This window comes from Mytilus trossulus, chromosome 7, assembly GCF_036588685.1.
Source record: "Mytilus trossulus isolate FHL-02 chromosome 7, PNRI_Mtr1.1.1.hap1, whole genome shotgun sequence".
In the NCBI taxonomy this organism is placed as follows: Eukaryota; Metazoa; Mollusca; class Bivalvia; order Mytilida; family Mytilidae; genus Mytilus; species Mytilus trossulus.
In genome coordinates this window covers 26,101,186-26,128,421 of record NC_086379.1, presented here as the reverse complement: position 1 = coordinate 26,128,421, position 27,236 = coordinate 26,101,186, and the positions used below count along the sequence as shown (strand labels likewise).

The 27,236-nt window shown below is 34.5% G+C and overlaps 1 protein-coding gene across 1 annotated transcript in view; it reads right to left on the bottom strand.

The window, feature by feature from the left end:
* Window positions 1-24,021, bottom strand: part of LOC134724845 (polycystin-1-like protein 2) — a 57,074-nt gene extending 33,053 nt beyond the window's left edge. Inside the window, exons 1-5 of the mRNA XM_063588139.1 lie at window positions 23,958-24,021; window positions 17,301-17,501; window positions 9,842-10,072; window positions 4,724-4,870; window positions 2,412-2,651 (exon numbers count right to left, since the gene is read on the bottom strand). Of these exons, the coding sequence (XP_063444209.1) occupies window positions 2,412-2,651; window positions 4,724-4,870; window positions 9,842-10,072; window positions 17,301-17,501; window positions 23,958-24,015 (877 nt within the window). The 5' untranslated portion in view covers window positions 24,016-24,021. The remainder of the gene's footprint in view (window positions 1-2,411; window positions 2,652-4,723; window positions 4,871-9,841; window positions 10,073-17,300; window positions 17,502-23,957) is intronic.
* Between the last annotated feature and the right edge of the window lie 3,215 nt (window positions 24,022-27,236).

Sequence of the window (27,236 nt, the reverse complement as noted above, 5' to 3'; positions counted from 1 at the left end):
CAGTCAACTAAAACCAACGTTAACTATCAACTAGAAGAACTGCAATACATTGCGAACTTGTACACTGCATGACCATGAAAAAATATACTTGATTTATAGAAATATATATGCGTTGCTTTTGAAATCCTTGAAAAAATATGAGTTGCCTTAATGATTAATTCATTGAATGAACATAAATGTACAATATATGAATGTTTAATGTTTGTTCTTTTAAATCTTTCAAAAAAAAAATTGAAGCAACATTGCCACAGTTTTCATAATTATGTTTAACTTGGTTTTTGGTTTACTGCCTACATCGCTTACAGTGCTTCGATTTAAACTACATATCCCAATAATGAGTGTGGGCAAGTTAGGTTTAATTTGGCCCAGTAGTTTCAGAGGAGAAGATTATTGTATAAGTTAACGACGACGACCGACGACGGATGCCAAGTGATGAGAAAAGCTCAAAAGTATAATCACAAAAATACTGAACTCCAAGGAAAATTCAAAACGGAAAGTCCCTTATAATGGCAAAATCAATTTACAAATAATAAAATTGACCTGGTGTGAATTCTATAATATCACATTAGATCTACCTGTTTTTTGTATTGCACGGAATAACCAAAATGAATTAATTTGAATGGCCAATTTGGTTTATTCTCGATAATATTTTGTTTCCTATAGAGTATATGATCTATTTTAAGATATTGTCTTGATATAAATCACATGAACAATATTGGTGAAAGTATGATATTTTATGGAACTCATAACACAAATGAATATGCCATAGCAAAAAAAATATACATATAAAAAATCAAATTTGACAACTGTCATATCCTTGACTTGGTACAGACATTGTCTTGTGTAGAAAACGGTCGATTAAACCTGTTAAGAGCTAGCTATACCTCTCACTTGTAGGACAGTCGCATAAAATTCCATTATGTTGACAACGATTTGAGAACAAAACAAACGACATCATAGGGAAAAATATAAAAAAATAGTCTCACAATGGAAACTTGTTATAGAACTTTTTGAAATTTTCGCAAATATCTAATGTTTTCTACTGAAATGTCATTGTTAAGGTAGCACAATACAAAGATTTTATACCTCCAGTTCCCCAGTTTTAAAATGCTTTAACTTTTGTTATAATGCTTGAAAATTTATAATAGTGGTATCTATAAATAGCTAACAGATTACTCTTTCAAATTAATGAAATGTTAGTATTATACAACAATTATGTAATCAATCATAATGATAATTGTGTCTACAAAATTTTACAACAAATTTCCACATTCAATTGTAATTAGCTTCTTCATGGATCCCCCAAGAGGGTTGATTTTACTATATGTTGTTCCTTGAGTCATTATCTACAAAAGGGTGTCTCAGATTTTGAATAGAACGTATAGATCAAATTTTACACCTAATCATACATTATCTACTTGTATGTGGTAAGTACGTTTACTCTAATTACAAATTTATGAGAGAATGGAATACGATAGCGATAATTTGAGACACCCTTTTGAAGCTCCTGCTGTGTTGCTTAAGATAACATTACAATTTCTCGTGTAGCTATAGAGATGAAAGAGCTAAATTCATTCAAGTGAACTGACCAATATTTTGCCATTAATTGCATAATAATTGATAACATAATGATTGCATAACAAAACTATTGCATTCATTTAAGAGATTATTCTTTTTACCTTTCTTTATATACCTCTTTTATTAATTTATATGCAGTTTTAAGAAAGTTACAGCATTTTAAAGGTTGGGGATTTGGAATAAAAAAATCTTTGTATTGTGCTACCTTAAAGGAATACGTTTTTATCAGTAATTGAAAATAACATTTTGGTAGGATTCCTGTGTGCAAAAAAATTTGGAAACCTGTTGTAGTAGTTTCTTTTTTTAAACAGTTTTGTTTTGCCATTTCTATATTTTAATCTGTCGTGTACCCTTTATTGGGCCTATCAGCTAACCCCATTTGTTTCCATAGAATTATTGTCCCAAAAAATCTCCTTCATCGAACCTTTCTTGTGTTTTGAATAAACTTGCAATACAGACTCACAATCTTTTTTATTTCATTGCACCTCTCTGTAAAAAAAAAAATATTTAACGTGCTCGTCATAAATCCGTTGCATACATATGATGTTTTAGTAACTTTGTTATTAGTTTTAATCCATTGAGACCTTTTAAAAGAGAGACGAAACATAGCAAGGGACATCAAAACTCCTAATTTTAAAATAAACTAAAAACGACACGGCTAAACAAAAGGAGACATACAATAGTAAACAAAACACAACATACATGTAGAAACCTTAAAGACCATGATTTGTATATTTTAAGTAAAATGTGTCTTGTAAGTTGTATATTAATCAGCATATCGACATACATTATAATAATTGTTTGGACATACCTTATAAAGTGATGATACATACCACAAAATGACACATTACAATATTCCCACTCTATATTTGGATCTGTAGTAAAACACCATGGACCTAATTTTCTGCCAACTGCATCTGGATTACGACAATAATTTTGTTCACGTCGCAAATACGTCCATTGGTGTGGGTGTGGTGTACTTTCACTCCATTTTTGACATGGTCTTCCAGAAATAGTTTCGTTGAGAAAAGACCCGTACTCTTTACCACTTTGGGATGATTTACATTCTAAGCCTAAAAATATTTCCATAAGTGTGATAATTAAACGTCTTTAACTTTAAAGTCTCGAAAGAGATAGCATGCATCTATACTTATTTCTTTAAACTAAACTATACTTTGGACATAACATAAGATAGTATTGATTTGTACTATTTGTGGAATGATGCATGAATAAGGTTATCAATAAACAAATACATTGGAAATACAACCCCCATAAACCAAGACTCAACTCCTCTGGCAAAATATATGTTTTGAAAGCTGTTCTGATGTACAGTACCGATCTTAAAGTGTATGGTGACATGTTGTAATGAATACTGTTACATGTATCTACAAGTGTATACTTATACAATTTTGTGCACAAATAACGATGAAACAAATTGCAAACATTTCACTTGGATATTTCTTTATGAAAATGTAAATCATATTTTTTTTTTAACTTTTCAAGATATCATATTTTTTATTATATCATCGTTTTATTTTTGTTTATTATAGTGTATTCCCAATAATATGTAAACGGACAAAGAAATAAAATATTGCGCACAACCCTCTGGTTTATTCTCTTGCCACCGAGTTAAGAAGTTAAAGTTTAATAAAATTAGATTACTGTTTTCGTCAACTTAGATTCAATTTGGTTAATTCGGACCATGACGACATTATTTACGGGTTTGACAATATGTTATGGATTTTCTCGCTGTATTGAAGACCCATTTGCAGATTTGTGTCATGTTTTGCTCTATGGTCGGGTTGTTGTCTCTTTGACATATTCCACGATTACACTCTCAATTCTATTATGGTGGTCATTCAAGGTACACTTTTGCTGACAGTTAACATAATTCTAAAATGAAGCGGTAAGTCTCGTTTCCGGCATACATACCTTTATTCCCGTTCACTTTCTACTAATTATTCATATTGTTTGTAAAAATCAGTAGTGACAAAAGTTTAATGAATGATTGAATAAAACGATTAACAATCAATAATATTTGGCCTTACTTATTACAAAGAATTTTTGCTTAAAGGAGCGCTACATGTCAAATTTGTGTTTACCAATTCGACTTCAATTCTCAATTCTCAGTCCCTATAGCATCAATTGCCTTGAAGACAGTACCTCAGTACTGGCATAAACATAATTAATCATTTATTTATCTCCCACGTCGAACGCTCTTATTCCTTGTCCGGCGTAAGCTAAATTTTTAGTATGTTTAATAGGTATACTCGTATATACCTGTATAAGAATGAGTTTTTGTAGATCGTATCAGTCAATAAAATTGTTTACTATTGTTCACTTTCAATGGTTTCCCAAAAAATACTAGCTGTCACGACTAGTTCGTGCGTGACCAATCTCTTACTAGTTAAGAGGTTCAATTGAAGGGCACATGAATACGGATTAATGAGGTCAAACTATTCATGATTAAATTATTAGTGTACATTTGAACTCAATAAAAATTATTTCCCTTTAATGCCAGCAGATCTGTTATTTGTATAGAAAATGTTATTCGAATCACAATTGCACAATAACTTTCTCTTAGAAGACAAAGCTATAAAATATACACCTACAAAACAATGTTTGGAACTATTCATTTATAATGTTTATTTATGATAGAAGTTTCCATATCAAAATTAGACCTTTTTATTCAGTTACTCATACTATAGTAAGATATTATTTTTGTTAAAAATAATTGACAAAGGTTCTGGATGGTAAGTATTACATTTCTATTTTACAGCACTCACTTCATACTAACAACATTTCACTTGAGCAATCTGCTAAAATATTTTACCTATTGATTATTTAGTTGGAGTAGAAATCTAACTGCAATTTGGTAAACTGTTTTAGTTTTTGCTTATGTGATACCCCAAAGGTCACTGGATAAGCACAGTAATCTTACTTACAATTCACAAATCATTATGTTTCTCTTTTTTTTCATAGAGAATCTGTTCAAAATATACCAGTGAAAATACGAAAAGCATTAAATATAATGATAAAAAAATACGGCTTTTTAAAAGTTAAAGTAAAATAAATACACAAGAAAACCGGAAGATAACTACTTAAATTACAAAAATACATTTATAGTGAAGTAATATGTTTATACCTTGTTTATGGCAATAGTGTTTTGTGTCACTCATTGAGTAGGCTACTCCACAATAACAGTCCTCTCTAGCACCACGGCACATTCCAATCTCGCAGTTAGGTGAACAAGTATGCTCACAATTATCACCATATTTTCCCGGCTCACAACCTAAAGTAAGATGTTATTTAGCGTGAAATAAAATTAGTAGGTTTTAGGCTGGTTTGATGAAAAATATAGTTAATCTAAAAAAACGGAAATTAACATGTCCAAATATATATATATCAGTATAGTTTATCTAAAGGTTTACTCTATAGTATTATTATAGTACATGTAGATTTCTAGCTGCGTTGACGATCCATTGGTGGTCTTCGGCTGCTATATCATATATGCTGTTTGGTCGGGTTGTTAATTTTCACTTTCACATATTCTCCATTTCCATTCTAAATTTTATGTGCAGCATATCTACTTTCGCGCTAGTGTACGATAATCGACAGCCACCAGTTAATCAAGAAACCTAAGCGAAGGTTCACCAAAATATGGCTAAAGTTCTAGAGTATATTAGTAAGTGCCTGACTTAATGCAGTTCCATGCATATAACTCAAAGACATTGATATCGTCTACACGAATGTATCACTGACAGACTAGTATATCGTCTACACGAGTGTTTCACTGACAGACTATTCTATCGTCTACACGAGTGTATCACTCACAGGAAAGTCTATCGTCTACACGAGTGTATCACTGACAGAATAGTCCATCGTCTACAGTAGGGTGTCACTGACAGACTTATCTATTGTCTACACCAGTGTATCACTGACAGAATAGTCTAACGTCTACACGAGTGTATCACTGACAGACTAGTCTATCGTCTACACAAGTGTATCACTGACAGACTAGTATATCGTCTACACGAGTGTATCACTGACAGAATAGTCTATCGTCTACACAAGTGTATCACTGACAGAATAGTCTAACGTCTACACGAGTGTATCACTGACAGAATAGTCTATCGTCTACAAGAGTGTATCACTGACAGACTAGTCTATCGTTTACACGAGTGTATGACTGACATACTAGTCTATCGTCTACACGAGTGTATCACTGACAGAATAGTTTATCGTCTTCCCGAGTGTACCACTGACAGACTATTACATCGACTACACGAGGGTTACACTGACAGACTATTATATCGTCAACACGAGTGTATCATCGACAGACTAGTATATTGTCTACACGAGGGTTTCACTGACAGACTAGTCTATCGTCTACACGAGTGTATTACTGACGGACCAGACTATCGTCTACAAGAGTGTATCACTGACAGACTAGTATATCGTCTACACGAGGGTATCACTGACAGACTAGTATATCGTCTACACGAGGGTATCACTGACAGACTAGTCTATCGTCTACACTGAAACATCTAAGACTGGCTTCTTTAGATAGTAATTTAATAATGGCTGTCTCAAAACAATATACAAATAATGCTGTAGCAACGTAACGTAATAATAAGAGTTGCGGATGTGTATGATGTGAGTTCCCGGGTTAATCTGGATACTACATTCCTCCTTAACTTATAAAAAAATAGAAGTTTGAATTTAAATGAATAAAAAGTATTTCACTTTGTTTGTGTTGTCTTTGATTAGCAGTCTGTATAAATTCACTTGTATTTTCATATCATAGTCAGTTTATCTCCGTGACATAAAAATATTCTGGTACCCTACGTTCGCGTTGGGGTCTCTGATTTGACAATTGATTTAACTTTGTTCATTGTTAATATTATTATTTTGTTCTGTATTCCTTAGCAGTTCCTCTATCAAATTTGCCCCCTCCCGCGCCTGTCTTGCGGGGGGCCCATATTCTGTATCCTCTGCCCCCTCCCGCGCCTGTCTTGCGGGGGGGGGGGGGGCATATTCTTCTTCTTTTACCAGTTTGTTAGCTATTTTAAATTTACTAGCATTCCTACGAATCTCTCTTCCATCTGTTACTCTTCTTGCACCTATGGTTGAGCCATTTACTACAAAAACTACATAGAATGCCGGTTCATATGCTGTTGTCCATTTGTCTCTCTTGTTTTGTTCCAATAACACATAATCGCATATCTTTAAATTGTGTTTTCTGGTATTTCTGTTCTCAGCTTGATGTTTTATTTTGTCTTTGTAAGCATCACGTTTGTCATCATCATCGTCATCATCAGCATCATGTTTGTCATCATCATCATCATCATCATCATCATCATCATTGTCGTCATCATCAGCATCACGTTTGTCATCCTCATCATCATCGTCATCATCAGCATCATGTTTAAACTCAAAATCATCATCGTCATCATCAGCAACATGCTTGTCATCATCATCATCGTCGTCATCATCAGCATCACATTTGTCATCCTCATCATCATCGTCATCATCAGCATCACGTTTAAACTCAACATCATCATTGTCGAAAGCTTCACGTTTGTCGTCATCATCATCATCATCATCATCATTATCATCGTCATCATCTTCATCATCATCATCATCATCAGCATCACGTTTGTCATCATCGTCATCATCATCCTCATCATTGTCGTCTCTCTTTACACGTTTATCATCATCATCATCATCATCATCATCAACTGGGCTCTGGATTATCCTGTTCCTTTCCATGAATTTGTTTGGTATCCTCATGTCGACACATGCTCTTATCATATGCGGTTCTAATTTGTTAGTTTTCTCGTTTGTTACTTTAAGATCATTCGGTTCTGCAAATGACCCATCTGGTCTTATTTCCATCATTCCTAATTTCTTAAGTGTTGCTCTACTAAGCAATGGTGGTGAATTTATTCTTCTTTGAATAACGATAAACTTTGTTTCCATTCCACATGTCTCGTTCCGTACGATAGTTTTAAATTCTCCTTTGACGGGAAGTAAATTTTGAAGTGTACTAAGTACTGTTTTACTTTTCTCCAATTTTAGTTTATGTGTAGATAACTTCCTTAATTTTGAAAAATGATGTTCATCCATAACATTCACATCTGCACCGCTATCTGGTTCAACCTTCATCTCTACATCTCCTAAATGAATCTTCACAGTTTTCTCATTGTGACCTTTTCTACAAATTGACTTCACTTTTCCTATCCTTGCAACATATTTTACATATTCATCAAAATAATCATCTTCCTCATACTGATCGGAATCCTCACTGAAATTGTCTTCAACAGTTTTTTTCACATTTTTTCTGTTTATATTCTGCATCATTCTTCCTTTACTTTGATTATAGTTACTATCCTGTTTGTTCCTAAATCTACACATTGATTCAAAATGGTTCTTTTTCCCACAAGACCTGCAATCTTTTCCATATGCTGGACATCTTCTGCTTTCATGACGAAATCCACAATAGTTACACAAATCTTGTGAAAGTTGATTATCTGTTTCCATTGTTCTTCTTGGTCTGTTACTGTCTTGTCTCCTTTCAAATGTGTTCTGCACTTTATATACAACATTAGGTTCTTCTTTCCTCATTTCTTTCAGATGAAGATTTGTGTCTTCTACATGTGCTGCTTCCTCAATAAATTTATCCAAGTCCCAACCTTTACTAATGGCTTTTCTAATCAATTCTTTATTTTCAATATTTTGTATACAGTGTTCAAGTATTCTTTCTTCTGTTGTGTTTCCAAATTCACAATTATTTGCTTTTTCTCTAAGTCTAGATACATAACAACCTATCATTTCTCCTTTCTCTGGCTTAATTTTTGAAAATATATATCTTGAATGATGTTTATTCTTCTTTGGCAAAAAATATTTATTTATCTTATTTTTCAATACATCATACTCATCTGTCCCAGCTGTTATATCATTCTTTAAACTTTTTTCCAATCTCACTAATTCCTTTCCTCCATAAATCAAAAGTGCATCCTTTTTATCCTCAGGCTGTGTTATCTTGAAGTATCTAAATTCTCTTTCAATTCCTTCTAACCAGTCTTCCCATTGTTTTCCAGTAGATAATGGATCATCACTTTGAAGAAATGGAATTGTTCTTAAATTTCTCGTCTCCGTTACAACTGTGATCCGTTGCGTGTCTCCGCCGTCCATTTTCGTCTTTTGGTATTTAGGTAAATTCGTTCCTGATTTGATTTCGGCTTTTAACGTATTCTTCTTTATTTCCTTTCTTCAAAATCGTCAGTTTTTGTTCATCCTCGTCGCCAATGAAACATCTAAGACTAGCTTCTTTAGATAGTAATTTAATAATGGCTGTCTCAAAACAATATACAAATAATGCCGTAGCAACGTAACGTAATAATAAGAGTTGCGGATGTGTATGATGTGAGTTCCCGGGTTAATCTGGATACTACATACACTAGTGTATAACTGACATACTAGTCTATCGTCTACAATAGTGTATAACTGACGGACTAGTCTATCGTCTACAATAGTGTATCACTGACAGACTAGTCTATCGTCTACACGAGTGTATCACAGACAGACTATTCTATCGTCTTCACGAGTGTATCACTGACAGACTAGTCGATCGTCTACACGAGTGTATCACTGACAGAATAGTCTATCGTCTACAATAGTGTATCACTGACAGAATAGTCTATCGTCTACAATAGTGTATAACTGACAGACTAGTCTATCGTCTTCACGAGTGTATCACTGACAGAATAGTATATCGTCTACAATAGTGTATCACTGACAGATTAGTCTATCGTTAATACGTTTGCAAATTGGTGAAAGACTAATCTTTCATTTACACGTTGGTATATCGTCTACACGAGTGTTTCACTGACATACTAGTCTATCGTCTACACGAGTGTATCACTGACAGACTAGTCTATCGTCTACACGAGTGTATCACTGACAGACTAGTCTATCGTCTACACGAGTGTATCACTGACAGAATACTATAGTCTTTTGTCTATACGAGTGCATCACTGGTAAACTGGTTTATCGTCTACACTTTTTGAACACTGACAGACATTTTTATATCGCCTACACAAGTGACCAATAAGTCTGCATCACTGCAAGATTATAGTCCATCTTCTACACATGCGTAAATTTGACAGACTAGTCAATCTATCGTCGTCATGGACTACCCGTTCAAATCACTGAAAGAGTATTATATTTTATATATGATTACATTGATAACTGAACTTACCGCGGATTTCAAATTCACATGGAAGATAAATTCTCATCCAGAAAAGGTGTTGAAAATACCACACGACGTATGTCCCAAGCTTATTGCATTCATATGCGTTATATTTTGGATCGTTCTCGCCCTTTCCGTTGTCCCTGTAACATATTGGACCACTTCCTACTGCACTAGGGGAGAAAGAATTCTTGATGAAAATTGTAAATGGTGACGTTACCGTATTTATGTAGTTATCATCTAAAACATAAAAAAAATATTTGGTAAAATATGGTCCTCAATAGTTCAGCTAATAGAAAGCAGATAGTATATACTTAAAAGAATATGCAGTATGGTTGCTAATAAGACAACTCTTCAAAAGAGACCAAACACATAAATTAACTAGACGCTCTAAAGAGCCTGTGTCGCTCATCTTGGTATATGTGAATTACACAAAGGAAGCAGACAGTTCATGACAAAATTGTGTTTAGGTGATTGTGATGTGTTTGTACATCTTACTTTACTGAACATTATTGCTGCTTACAATTATCCCTATCTATAATGAACTTGTCCGTGTGGAAAATGTTAGTAAAAATTTACAAATTTTATGAAAATTGTTAAAAATTGATTATAAAGGACAATAACTTCTAAGGGGGTCAATTGACCAGTTTGGTCATTTTGACTTATTTTCTAATCTTAAATTGCTGTACATTATTTCTGTTTACAGTTTATCTCTATCTATAATAATATTCAAGATAATAACCCAAAACAGCAAAATTTCCTTAAAATTACCAATTTAGGAGCAGCAACCTAACAACGAGTTGTCTGATTCATCTGAAAATTTCAGGGCAGATAGATCTTGACCAAATAAACAATTTTACCCCCTGTCAGATTTGCTCTAAATGCTTTAGTTTTAAAGTTATAAGCCAAAAACTGCATTTTACCCCTATGTTCTATTTTTAACCGTAGCGGCCATCTTGTTTGGTTTGCCCGGTCACAAAAAACACAAATTTTAAACTAGATACATCAATGATAATTGTGGCCAAATTTGGTTTAATTTGGCCTAGTAGTTTCAGAGGAGAAGATTTTTGTAAAAGTTCATGGAGATTTACGAAAAATGGTTTAAAATTGACTATAAAGGGCAATAACTCCTAAAGGGGTCAACTGACCATTTTGGTCATGTTGACTCATTTGTTAATCTTATTTTGCTGAACATTATTGCCGTTTATAGTTTATCTCCATCCATAATAATATTCAAGATAATAACCAAAAACAGTAAAATTTCCTTGAAATTACCAATTTAGGGGCAGCAACCCAACAATGGGTTGTCTGATTCATCTGAAAATTTCAGGCCAAATAGATCTTGACCTGATAAACAATTTTATTCCTGTCAGATTTACTCTTTATGCTTTGGTTTTTGAGTTATAAGCCCAAAAACTGCATTTAACCCCTATGTTCTATTTTTAGCCATGGCGGCCATCTTGGTTGGTTGGCCGGGTAAAAAGAATTTTTTTTAAACAAGATACATCAATGATGATTGTGGCAAAGTTTGGTTTAATTTGGCCCAGTAGTTTCAGAGGAGAAGATTTTTGTAAAAGTTAACGACGACGGACGACGGACGCCGGACGCCAAGTGATGGGAAAAGCTCACTTGGCCTTTTAGGCCAGGTGAGCTAAAAATGAGCAAAGCCAATGTGTGACAAAGATCTATTTCCCATTAGTAACCTTTTATTATTGTACAAAGCTCAGAAAGTTGGCAGTATAGGACTACACTTTAGTCCTCGGTCAAAAAAACTTAAAGACTCTACTTTCTGTGCCCATGGTGGTACTCTAATTTATCATGTTTATCATTATATTCTTGTTCATCTACATTTATTATTTTTGATACATATATCCTAATCATTTCAGGAAGCAGCAGAACCTTTGGACTGAAACATATCTCCAAATCACCTCAGGCAGCAGTAGACCCTTAGGCTTAGGTCTGACTCATATATCATAATGAATACATGGAGCAGCAGACACTTTGGACTGATATATATTATATCCAAATCACTACAGGCAGCAGTAGACCCTCAGGGCTGACACATATATCCTTAATCACTACCTGGAGCAGACACTTTGGATTGACATATATATCCTAATCACTCCATGGTGCAGCAGACCCTTTAGACTGACACATATATCCTAATCACTACAGGCAGCAGTAGACCCTTTGGACTGACACATATATCCTAATCACTACAGGCAGCAGACACTTTGGACTAACACATATATCCTAATCTTTACAGTCAGCAGTAGACCCTTTGGACTTACACATATTTCCAAATCACTACATGGAGCAGCAGACACTTTGGACTAACACATATATCCTAATCACCTCAGGCAGCTGAGCAGTAGTCCCTGTGGACTAACACATATATCCTAATCACCTCAGGCAGCTGAGCAGTAGACCCTTTGGACTAACACATATATCCTTATCACCTCAGGCAGCTGAGCAGTAGACTCTTTGGACTAACACATATATCCTAATCAACTCAGGCAGCTGAGCAGTAGACTCTTTGGACTGACACATATATCCTAATCACCTCAGGCAGCAGTAGACTCTTAGGGCTGACACATATATCATTATAATTACATGAAGCAGTAGACCCTTAGGGCCGACACATATATCATAATAACTACATGAAGCAGTATACCCTTTGGACTAACACATATATCCTAATCATTACAGTCAGCAGTAGAACCTTAGGACTGACACATATATCCCAATCATTACATGCAGCAGTAGACCCTTTGGACTGACACATATATTCTAATCATTACAGGCAGCAGTAGACCCTTTGGACTGACACATATATCCTAATCTTTACAGTCAGCAGTAGACCCTTTGGACTTACACATATTTCCAAATCACCTCAGGCAGCAGTAGACCCTTTGACTGACACATTTATCCTAATCACTACAGGCAGCAGGCACTTTGGAATGGACTGACACATATATCATAATCACTACATGGAGCAGCAGACACTTTGGTCTAACACATATATCCTAGTCACTACAGGCAGCATGTAAGATTTGAAATATTCAAATTTTAAATACAAATTTATTTTTTATTAAATATTTAACTAATATATTCATTTATTCTTGTAAGAATACGAAACACAGTTTTTACTATTTATTCATGAAAGCGCTAATGTAACGTTGCGCTCTTTTGAACAACACATTTTCCCCGTTTCTGTTTTATGACGTTACGCCTTTGACGTGCGCTTCGTCGTCTAGACCTTATTATGATAACATACGGATGCACATCGTTTTATTAAACAGATTAAAGTTGGTAAGAAACTTTTTATGTATACTATCTTTTTATTATATCAAAACTTATTTAAAGAGAGAAAACATTGTATACTATTTATTAGAAATATGCATAACTTTTAATTATTATTTTAAACGTAATTTAACTTACGAGAGAACTTAATTATAATACATGAATGAAATGGGTTTTATTGTTTGTTTAGTTTAATATAAATACTTAAACATGTACATCTTATTATAATTTATGTATTTTTACTTATGTGAAACTATTCTTTATTTGTAGAGAATCGATTGTTAGCGATTGTTAGCGACCATATGATTTTTATAAAAGAATAAAAGATAGATACATGGATAACTCGCATACTCATCTCTTCACCCTAAGTTAAACTTTATGTGATTCGTACAAAGCAGTAGACCCTTAGGGCTGACACATATCTCCAAATCACCTCAGGCAGCAGTAGACCCTATGGACTCACACATATCTCCAAATCACCTCAGGCAGCAGTAGACCCTTTGGAGTGACACATATTTCCTAATCACCTCAGGCAGCAGTAGACCCTTTAGACAGACACATATATCCTAATCACCTCAGGCAGCACAAGACCCATTGGACTGACACATATATCCTAATCAACACAGGTAGCAGTAGACCCATTAGACTGACACATATATCCTAATCAACACAGGTAGCAGTAGAGCCTTAGGACTGACACATATATCCTAATCACCTCAGACAGCAGTAGACTCTTTGAACTGACACATATATCCTTATCACATCAGGCAGCAGTAGACCCTTTGGACTGACATATATATCCTTATCACCTCAGGCTGCAGTAGACCCTTTGTTCTGACACATATATCCTCATCAATACAGGCAGCAGTAGAACCTTAGGGCTGACACATATATCCTAATCACCTCAGGCAGCAGTAGACCCTTTGGACTGACACATATATCCTTATCACCTCAGGCAGCAGTAGACCCTTTGGACTGACACATATATCCTAGTCACTACAGGCAGCAATAGACCCTAAAGGCTGGCACATATCTCTAAATCACTACAGGCAGCAGTAGACCCTTATGACTGACACATATATCCTAATCACTACGGGCAGCAGTAGACTCTTTGGACTGACACATATATCCTAGTCACTACAGGCAGCAGTAGACCCTTAGGACTGACACATTTATCCTAATCACTACAGACAGCAGTGGAACCTTAGGACTGACAAATAAATCATAATAACTACATGAAACAGTAGACTCTTTGGACTGACACATATATCCTAATCACTACAGGCAGCAGTAGACCCTTAGACTGACACATTTATCTTAATCACCTCAGGCAGCAGTAGACCCTTAGGATTGACACATATATCCTAATCACCACAGGCAGCAGGAGACCCTTTGGACTGACACATATATCATAATCACTACATAGAGCAGTAGACCCTTTGGACTGACACATATATCCTAATCACTACAGGCAGCAGTAGACCCTTTGGACTGACACATATATCCTAATCACTACAGGCAGCAGTAGAACCTTTGGACTGACACATATATCTTAATCATTACTTCGAGTAGTAGAACCTTATGACTGACACATATATCCTAATCATTACAGGCAGCAGTAGACCCTTTGGACTGAGACATATATCATAATAACTACATGAAGCAGTAGTCTCTTTGGACTAACACATATATCCTAATCACCACAGGCAGCAGTATACCCTTTGGACTGAGACATATATCCTTATCATGTCAGGCAGCAGTAGACCCTTAGACTGACACATTTATCCTTAATCACTACTTTGAGCAGCAGACACTTTGATCTAACACATATATCCTAATCACCTAAGGCAGTAGTAGACCCTTTGGACTGAGACATATATCCTAATCACTACAGGCAGCAGTGGAACCTTAGGACTGACATATATATGACTCAGACGTACTTATATATATATATATATATATACATAAGTACGTCTGCGTCAGTGACAACCCTACAACAGATGTATCCATCGGATCGCCATCAATGATGGTGATACATGGCTGTGTACATAATGTATATACAACTCGTCTAAACATTGCGAAAGCAAATTTACAGATCTAACATGTTTAGACGAGTTGTATATATATATATATATATATCCTAATCACTACATGGAGCAGTAGAACCTTAGGACTGAAACATATCTCCAAATCACCTCAGGCAGCAGTAGACCTTAAGGACTGACACAGATATCCTAATCACTTCCGGCAGCAGTAGATAATTTGGACTGAAACAGATCTCCAAATCACCTCAGGCAGCAGAAGACCCTTAGGGCTGACACATATATCCTTAATCACTACTTTGAGCAGCAGACACTTTGATCTAACACATATATGCTTAATCACTACATGGAGCATCAGACACTTTGGACTGACACATATATCCTTATCACTACATGGAGCAGCAGACACTTTGGACTGACACATATATCCTGATCATTACATGGAGCAGCAGACACTTTGGACTAGTATCACATATATCCTTATCACTACATGAAGCAGCAGACACTTTGGACTGACACATATATCCTTATCACTACATGGAGCAGCAGGCACTTTGGACTGACACATATATCCTAATCAATACATGGAGCAGCAGACACTTTGGACTAACACATATATCCTTATCACTACATGAAGCAGTAGACACTTTGGACTGATACATATATCCTTATCACTACATGGAGCAGCAGACACTTTTGGACTGACACATATATCCTTATCACTACATGAAGCAGCAGACACTTTGGACTGACACATATAATTATCCTTATCACTTCATGGAGAAGCAGACACTTTGGACTGACACATATATCCTTATCACTACATGGAGCAGCAGACACTTTGATCTAACACATATATCCTTAATCACTACATGGAGCAGCAGACACTTTGGACTGATACATATATCCTTATCACTAAATGAAGCAGCAGACACTTTGGGCTGACACATATATCCTTAATCACTACATGGAGCAGCAGACACTTTGGACTGACACATATATCCTTATCACTACATGGAGCAGCAGACACTTTGGACTGACACATATATCCTTCTCACTACATGAAGCAGCAGACACTTTGGACTGACACATATATCCTTAATCACTACATGGAGCAGCAGACACTTTGGACTGACACATATATCCTTAACACTACATGGAGCAGCAGACACTTTGGACTGACACATATATCCTTCTCACTACATGAAGCAGCAGACACTTTGGACTGACATATATATCCTTAATCACTCCATGGAGCAGCAGACACTTTGGACTGACACATATATCCTTATCACTACATGAAGCAGCAGACACTTTGGACTGACACATATATCCTTAATCACTACATGAAGCAGTAGACACTTTTGAACTGACCTTGTTATCATTATAATGATGACTCACAAATGTTTGTTAAGTTTGTAAAACAAAATATTACCATGAGTAACAAATTTTACTGCAGGATATTATTATAATGAAAATCTGAATTCAAACCAAAATCTTGTAAATAGACATTTATTATTTAAGTTATAAATAATAATGTAAGGATGTCAATACTATATGAAGATTATCCCGATCAAGCACTCAAGCTATTGAATTTAAATTATTTAAATTAAATCTTAAATTTGTTTAATTATTAAATGCTGTAAAGGTTGTGTTCAAAGTTTGAAATCCACAACCCTAAATCCTAAGTTTGAAAACCCAAATTGTAACCCTTAGTTTGAAAGCCACAACCCTATCCCTAAGTTTGAAACCCCAACCCTTAACTCTAACCCTTAGTTTGAAAGCCACAACCCTATCCCTAAATTTGAACCCCCAACCCTTAACCCTAAGTTTTAAAACCCCAACTTTTAACCCTAGGTTTGAAAACCCAAACACTAATCCCAAAGGTTGTAATCCCAACCCTTATTTTAAGTTTTAAAGATTCCATCCTTAACCTTAAGTTTGAAACCACAATCCTAACTCTAAGTTTGAAAACCCCTACCCTCACTCTAAGTTTAAAAGCACCAACCCTAACCCTATGTTTAAAAACCCACACCCTACCTCTAAGTATGAAATCTCAAACCCTAACCCTAAGTTTGAAAAACCCCGACCTCCAACCCTAAGTTTGAAAAAATGGTACTTACCGGCTAGTCCTTGTGCATATCTTAAAACCACTTTTTCTATCATATATTGTTTATCTAGCTGGATTGTAAACCAGTGCCAATATCTGGCTTTATCCATATAAGTACAACTTGTCTCCACTCTCCCATCAATTGAATGCTTCAATGTAGACCTAATAGTACCGACATTTGCACTTGGAATTCCGACAGTTCTTGATAAATTTGCTACAACATAAAATATGAATAATTTTACATAACATATAATATAAGTCTAATGCACCTTGTCACAATCGAAAGCGGGGTTCGAAATCAAATCTCCTTTTTTGACAAGGAATTCGGTGACCAAGAGGTCTAACTCTACGTAGTCTGTTGACAGGGAATTCGGTGACCAAGAGGTCTAACTCTAAGTATTCTGGTGACAAGGGATTCGTTGACCAAGAGGTCTAACTCTAAGTAGTCTGTTCACAAGGGATTCGTTGACCAAGAGGTCTAACTCTAAGTAGTCTGTTCACAAGGGATTCGGTGACCAAGAGGTCTAACTCTAAGTAGTCTGTTCACAAGGGATTCGGTGACCAACAGGTCTAACTCTAAGTAGTCTGTTGACAAGGGATTCGGTAACCAAGAGGTCTAACTCTAAGTAGTCTGTTGACACGGGATTCGGTAATCAAGAGGCCTAACTCTAAGTAGTCTATCTACAGTCATTCATAATCTGAGATTCAAGAGTTCTTATACCTTTATCCATTTTAAACTAATACTCTTTGTACATGCAGTTTTGTAGTCAAAAGATTCACTTCCAGAGGATGATGATTAATTTGGACTAAATGGTACATAATGTATTGCATCTCATCGAATTATTTTGAATTACTCATCTCGTGCTAGAATTTCCAATACAATCAATCAATAAATCATCTATTAAAGATGTGTCGCCATATTGTCTTCATTGATTCGAGCTTAGAAATAGAAAAGACCAGCGGATTAGTAATACATACTCAAGCAATTTTACTTCTAAATGTTTATTTTATCACACAGACATGAAATATGAATTATTTCCTAAGTTGTAAACGAGTGTAACTTGCATGGGCGAGAATTATCCATTCACAATTCAGGCTTTTCTATGAACAAGTTTTTGATGAATTGGACCAAATCAACGTTGATAGTGACAATCGGGATTTAGTTGAAATAGGAAAACATTGGATTTTTCAGTGTTAAATATTGGTAACGTTGATATTTTTATACGAATAGACAGAAAATACGAAAAATTTAAAAAAAATTAATGTCAATCGTTCTTTTACAATTATTGAGCGGTCTTTTTTTTATTTTCGTCATGTAAAATATGTTAAAACAGGTGTACTATAATTCATTGATAAGCTATAAAACACCTAAAACCCTAAAAAATATGGCCAAAAAATCTGCTAATAGGAACACGACCTTGACCTTTGACATTTGTCAACGTCATTGGTATACGATCTCTTTGCAAAAGAACCATTGGGTACAGACCTTATATTCAAGAGTTGACGCTTATTTTTTCTTTCCAGAAACCGTTAATGGGGGTTATGTCCCTTACGTATCTAGTTCAAAACTCGTAAGGCAAAATATAACAAACTACAAAGTTGTGTCTTAATCTCACAAACATTATTCACTATTTAAAAGATTTCTGTAAGTATAATAGTTTTTGATATCCCTTGAAAAGTTGTAAAAAAGCTTTAAAACACCCCTTAGATGAAATTGAGAATTCAATGAAATGGGGTCAATGTGTCAAAGAGACAACAACCCGACAAAAGAGCAGATAACAGCCGAAAGCCACCAATGGGTCTTCAATACAGCGAGAAAATCCCGCACCTGGAGGCGTGTTTCAGCTGGTCCTTAAATAAAAATGTGTACGTCTAGTTCAGTGAAAATGGACGTCATACTAAACTCCTAAATATATATAAATGAAATAAAATTGAATTCATACAAGACTAACAATGGCCAAAGGCTCCTGACATTGGACTAAGGCGCAAATATACGGCGGGGTTTAACATGTTGTTTTGAAATCTCAACCCTCCCCTTATACCTCTAGCCAATGTAGAAAAAAAAAACATGCAGTAAAACTCATTTCAAAAGAAGTCTGAGTCCGAAGTCAGAATAGGGCCGTGTTCACACCATACGCCGTGTAGAGTAAACATATTTACAATTAGTTTAGTGTAGTGTACACTAGTTTCACATGACATTTGTTCACATCTATACACCTTGTTTAGCTACCTGTACATAAGATTTGTTCCCACTTGTAAACTATATGTCATTTAAATGTTCATTACGTAGAACTGAATTCAAAATTTTTGGAAAATTTTCTAGCAGTAAGGGAACAACCATTTGACTTCAAAAGGGGGTGGGGGGTTGGAATGGAAATATTCCGATCCCCAATTTGATAAAAAAAAAAATGGTCATACAGATGATAAAAAAATTTATTCTGAATCAAGAGTTTCCCCATACATTATAGTGTTAAATATTACAAAAAAAGTATTTGATCACCAGCATCGAAAAAAAATGGAATAAAAACGTACGCGCGAAAAAATCTGACTTAGATAAAAAAAATAATAACCCTCCCCCTTTTTTTAAATTAAGTGGTTGCTACTTTATGAAAGCCATTTTTATAATTTACAGTTGTTTGAATATACTAGATATGTCTCGATAACGCATTAGAAAACGTTAGCTGCAACAGCGTGCTTACAGCCGAAAAAAAAAGGATTGCGATATTAGGGATCACTACATTTTTATCTTTTCTGTTCGTTTCAAATGGTATTTCTTTTCCAAGGGGTATTTGGGAAAGGAATAGAGTATCGTTTTTTTATCTATTTTACGTGTTATTTAACGGAACTGAGATACTAGACAAACATATTATTTACCTCACACTTTTTTTAGTCATGCATTTATGCGTGAATCGTTTTTTTTTAGTAAAGACCTGTGGCAAATATTTCTGTGTACGTCAAGTCGATTCGGGAAGACCTTTTCAAATGAATTAGGCAGCAACTATTTACTTCATTTTTTGTGGAGGGGGAGGGAGCGTGAGCTATTGATTTTTTTCAGGACAAATTTTGGTGAAAAGTCGAAATCAATTTTAGCATTATATATAGTGGCAGCTGAGGGTGAAGCAAACAAAATTTTTTTCAGGGCCAAAAACTGGAAACATTTTTGGTTTCCAAAACAAAATCCATAGCTCACCACCCCCACCCCCTTGCCTTTATGTTTTATACTCGACTATAATTGCCCCCCCCCCCCCCCCCCGAAAATCAATTGGTTGCTGCCTTATGGGTTCGGCAATGATGCTGCTTTGAGTCTTGATTAGGGGTTAATAAAGTACGTTAATTTTTTTTAACAAAAAAAAAATCTGTAAAATTTAGACTACTAATAATTATCAAAAATATCAATTTTACTCAAAAACAGTTCCCTCCTTAAATATATATATACACGATAAAACTAATGTCCTAAATGCCTAGTTTTGTGTACACTTAACCTACACAAGGCCTACAATGACTATCGACTGTGTAGGTAAAACATGATTTAAACTACATGTAACCGGTGTCTTCTTCCTCGAATGCCAACATTCCATATGTGACCTATTCCTTGAATGCCAACAATTTTTTTTTAATAGATGTTTATATAATAACAATAGGTGATTTTAGAACTATCTAAATGTTTTTAAAAGTATAAAATATGACAATTAGTGAACTTGATAAAATTGCAACATTTTTTTACTTTTTGATAAGAAAAATGGTAGATTTTAAGGTTAAAATTATTACATGTAGAAAAATTTTAAATAAATAAATAAAATTAAAACGTTTTTACAATTCCTTGCTTTCTATTAAAAAAAGATAATTTGAGAATGGAGGTGTTTATTTACATAATACTTATTAGTTTTGAATATTTTATAAGTTAATATAAACTATACGAAGATTTCAATTGAACAATTTGTTTAACTTTGAAAATCATCAGAATTAATTGATTTAAAAGTAAATTTGATAACTTCCAAGCTGTAAATGTTACATGGTTTAAAGAAAATCAATAAAATAGGGTAACAAGAATTCTGATGATTTGTGACCTTAACGAATCACCTTCACAATGTTATTCTATGAAACCCTACTATAGACAATTCTAAAAGGTTCTACGGAACTAGATACTAGCTTTTGATCATAAACAAGGTTCTATCAAAGTTTGGCAGAAATCAATGACAGTTTGAGAAAGTTATTATCATTTTTAAACCTTTAACCACAGAATGAATATTTGTAGAGGCCACTGTCAACTACGACGGAATGTAGGATGGCTATGTATCACTTTTGCGACAAAAGTTGCAGGCTCTACAAAAAGGGAGAAATATTAAAAACAAGAAAAAAATCTGAAAAAACTGAAGAAAATAAAACATAGTCAACTAAAATTTCAAGAAATTTCATTAAGTAATATGGGAGAATATTACAGCACACACAACTATATAAATGTTGAAAAATAAACTTTGAAGTCCAAAGAGAATTTGAGCAAACTGGATTTCATGACAATATGCGCATGTTGACTTTGTTTCATTTTAAGATAACAAATCCATATTTATTTAAGTACAAATGCAATAACAGCAACACATGATTTTCAAAAACTTGAAAAAGATGAACTTGTTTTAGCTACCTGTATTTACCTATCTGTTTTAATTAGGCCGTGTTCACACCAAACGCCGTGTAGAGTAAACATGTTTACAATTAGTTTAGTGTAGTGTACACTGGTTTCACATTACATTTGTTCACATCTATACACCTTGTTTAACTACCTGTACATAAGATTTGTTCCCACTTGTAAACTATATGTCATTTAAATGTCCATTACTGAATTTGGAATTTGGATTTTTTTTTCTAGCGGTAAGGGAACAACTATTTGACTTCAAAAGGGGGTGGGGGATGGGAATGGAAATATTCCGATCCCCAATTTGATAAGATAAAAAATTGTCATACAGATGATAATTTTTTTTTATTCTGAATCAAGAGTCTCCCCATACATTATAGTGTTAAATATTGAAAAAAAGTATTTGATCACCAGCATCGAAAAAAAGGAATAAAAATGTACGCAGACTCAGATAAAAAAATAACCCTCCCCCTTTTTTTAAGTTAAGTGGTTGCTACTTTATGAAAGCCATTTTTATAATTTGCAGTAGTTTGAATATACTAGAGATGTCTCAATAACGCATTATAAAACGTTAGATGCAACAGCGTGCTTACAGCCTAAAAAAAAAAGGATTGAGATATTAGGAATCACTACATTTTTATCTTTTCTGTTCGTTTCAAATGGTATTTCTTCCCCCAAGGAGTATTTGGTAAAGGAAAAGAGTAACGTTTTTTTTAATTTATTTTACGTGTTATTTAACGGATCTGAGATACTAGACAAACATAGCATTTACCTCACCCTTTTTTTAGTCGTGCATTTATTTATAATTGAATCATTTTTTGAGTAAAGACCAGTGGCGAATATTTCTGTGTACGTCAAGTCGATTCGGGAAGACCTTTTCAAATGAATTAGGCAGCAACTATTTACATTTTTTGTTGAGGGAGAGGGGGCGTGAGCTATTGATTTTTTTTTCAGGACAAATTTTGGTGAAAAGTCGAAATCAATTTTAGCATTATATGTAGTGGCAGCTGAGGGTGAAACAAACAATATTTTTTTCAGGGCCAAAAACTGAGAACATTTTTTGTTTCCAAAACAAAATCCATAGCTCACCACCCCACCCCCTTGCCTTTATGTTTTATACTCAACTATAATAGCCTCCCCCCCTCGAAAATCAATTGGTTGCTGCCTTAAGGGTTCGGCAATGATGCTGCTTTGATTCTTAATTAGGGGTCAATAAAGTACGTTAACTTTTTTAACAAATAAAATCTGTAAAATAAAATTATGAAAAAAATATCAATTTTACCCAAAAATAGTTTCCTCCTTAAATATATACACGATAAAACTACTGTCCTAAATGCCTAGTTTTGTGTACACTTAACCTACACAAGACCTACATTGACTATCGACTGTGTGTAGGTAAAACATGATTTAAACTACATGTAAACATTGAGTTTTATCAATGGGAACGCAATTGTGTTTAGTTTACGTGTGAGTTACACTAACACAACACCGAATTTAGGTCAATGCGAACACAGCCTTAGTATGATTGTTTTTATACATGTAAGCTTTCATTTTTGTTGTAATAACTACTTGCACCTATTCCTTGAACGCCAACATAATTTTACAGGCAAATTGTCGAATGATCAAAGGATGTTGGCATTCAAGGAATAAACCATGTAAACATTGAGTTTTATCAATTGGAACGCAATTGTGTTTAGTTTACGTGTGAGTTACACTAACACAACACCGAATTTAGGTCAATGTGAACACGGTCCTAGGTAACAAAAGTAACTAAACAAAATGATACATAAAACAAAAGACTACTAGTAGTAGTAGTAGTACTGACATACCAGCCTTAGGCCTCAATTTAACTGATTGAAAGAGTAGTCAAAATCAAACAACTATCACCTTTTTTTAAATGTGTTTTTATATGAAATATATATTTAGCGAAAAATGTAGGAAACGAATAAATTCGGCCAGGTACTGTATGCCAATCCTCTTTGCATATATTTGTTACTAATCCGTGTCAGAGTTTTCTACATTAAATCATGATAAACTTACGTGTGGCTTTGGATCCGTCCAGAAGAAAAGTCAATAAAAAAATTATCTTTTGCAACATATGCTTATGCATGTCATGAACCTGGAAAAAAAAGAAAGAATAGAGAGAAAGGGACAAATTTTGCATTAAATGGCCTATATTGGGTATATTTTATATATATATAATACATATTCTAGACCTAGTCCTACAACATGCCTTCGCATTCTTATTCAATTTTTAACGTTTTATACTGATATTTTCATTTTTTATTTTTTTTCATCGTCTTGGTGAATAGTTGTCTTTATGCCTTTTTGAAATATTTGGTCTTCGATGCTCTTCATCTTTGTACTTAATTTGGCTCTGTTGGCGTTTTTTATTCTGGTGGCACATTGATAGTAAAAAGAAAATATCAGAACAGCAAATAGAAATAGCGAATAATGCCCCCGAGGTCATATGTTATAGGACAAATTCTAGACCGTGTTTGTCTGGAAGAGGATAGGTATATGTTTATGATGATATCTATATATTATTTTCGTTTCCCGTCTTTCAAAACAAACTTTCAACGCGATGGCAAGAACGAAAAACTTCTAAAGGACAGACAATGTACTAAACACCACAACACTGAGAACTAAAATGAACCAAACCAAAAAAACAGGGGGGGTGATTGTATCATGCAGGTGCTCCCTGAAGGGTTGGCAGATCCTGCTCTTCATGTGAACTTTTGATTAAAGTTTTTACACATTCTTCTGCTTTTTATTACTCAATAGGTATATACTTTGTGGCCATTTTACGAGTGGTTTTAGACACTATATCAAAAGAACGTTTCAGATTCCGCTCTGTTCGATCTAATCTGAATCGATTCAAATAAAACCAGTTACCGTTTACATAATATTTAATCCTAACCTAATCTTGGGAGGGGGAAATCCAGTGTCACAAAAGACAGAAAAATTATGAACAGATGTATCAGGTTATAGAGGAGTGTTTGCAAAAAATACCAGTCAAGAGATTGAAATTTCCCATGCCTATTTTCCTAATATCAATCTCAAGCGAATCTGTGTAGAAAATTTCACCTGAAGTAACAAAATACCCCAAGGGGTGAAAGAAGAAGACTTTAATTTTTAAAGCTATAAAAAAAGTAGAATGTAGGCCACGGGTACCTGAATGTGCCCGGTTTTATCTTTTTTTTTTAAATTGTATTCACTATTGAATGCATGGTTTTAGTCGTTTTAATTTGAATAAACTTACTACGCATGAACTATACATACTAAGATACTTTCCGTGAAGAAGATACACAATTCCATATCTGAACTTGTCTTTTCGCATTCACGTTCTTAGATGTTTTTGTCGAGGTTCGAGTGTACAGGTGAAAATTGCCAAACTGAAGTCGACTCAACTAAGTCAGATGTATAATAGTATTAACACGAAAATAAGTAGATTCAGTTTGAAGGAAAACGGAAGTCAGGGGCGGGAACCGGAGGAAAAGGGGATAAAATACTTGAATAGCACAGGCACTTGTTTGAAAATAAATTTCCTTTTGGTTTGACCAGGCCAGGACACTTTTTTTTTATATATAATCCTTTAAACATATCTTTTATCAGAAATACATGCAAAAGCGGGCACATTATCATAGGGATATTATGGCATTTTTTTCAACCGTTTTTTGTCTGGGATAGTGATAGTCAAAATGACAATGTAAAATATTTTGCCTCATAACACCCATTTATTTTTTCATATAAGACTTAATAGCCCATGTAAGGTCAATTACCAAAATTAAAGAAGATGCTTAATTTTCGTTCTTTTGTTTTGAGACCTTACAATACCAATGCAGACATAAGGTAAAAGTCCGAGTCAGCCTTTTCCCGCCATATTTTAAATCTCGAAAAGGAGGTCCATGACCTATCAATATTTTTAGCTTATTTTTATCCTTAATGAATTCTCTACCGGCTTATGGTATCAATTTTAATCTTAATTTATTAATTTTCACCTAACCTCACCTAAGTACATCCTTAAAAGGCTATTTACGGAAGTCGGTTAGTGTGAGGGTGGAGTTTTATTCTAAGTCGGTATAACGACTTACCGTAGCTAACTTGTTATAACGACTTAGCATATTTATCTTGTTATAACAACTTAGGTAACTTGTTTTAACTACTTAGCTTACTTGTTTACACAACTTTTAGTTAACTCGTTCAAACAACTTAGCTTACTCGTTAAAACGATCTAGGGACTATTTTAAAATTTTCATATGTAAATAGAGGGGGGGATCATTTTTTAAAAATGTTTTTACTGGGGGATCAAATAAAAATAGTGAAATATTATGGGCAGAGGCGGATTAAGGGGAGCAGGGGATCCACACCCCCCCCCCCCCCCCATTTTGGGAAAAAATTTGGTTGATTATATAGGGGATCACTGAAACGTGACTGGAGCGGGACCCCTCTTTGGTCAGTTAGTGGGCCCTCACTTATGAAAATTTCTGGATCCGTCAATGATGGGGGGGTCAAGAAATTTTATATGTTTGATTTCAAAATGACCAGCCAAAAACTTAGATATCTTGTTACAACAAGTTTGATAGCCAAGTCGTTATTAATCAAACACCATCCTGATATATATGGTTTGCCATCACACAAGTTCCCGTCAAATTTTGATCAGATTTTTCAAGGGGTACCAATCTGCTCTATCACCCTCTCAGCTATGTGTTATTTAATTTATTATACTGAACGTACGTCCTACCATTTTTGTCTTTTACAGATAAATGTAATTTTATTTCAAAATGATTTCATATGACGTCACGTACATAACAACGTTACGAGTATTAGAAAAAAACAACAAAATTAAGCCAGCTGTTGTTTTTGTATTTTGACAGTTAAATAATAAAATTTGAGCCAAAACGTAAAACTTAAAAGCAGTGTACTCAACTACTTGATGTAAATTCAATCCATTGTCCTTTAAATTGTCGATTTTTGATTAGTTTAGACGAGAGGGTAACATTCAAAAAAATTGTCACCCTCTCAGCCATGTGATAAGAGTAAATTGACACCCTCATATTAGCCAATCAAAATATGGCATTTTAACGTGAAGTATAATAAAGGAGTATGTTCGATAAGGTCCTAAAATGGCCCCCTTTTTAGCGTAAATTTCAAACTCGGATTTATCGACCAATATCACGATAAATTATAGCTAATACATTGACACTATAGCTAGAATATAAACCATTTTGTTGAACATTTTACGTTTCTGCGTTTCATTATGACGTCACAAGTTGTACTCCTGTTGATTTTAGAGATCATTTTACATAAAAATATCAA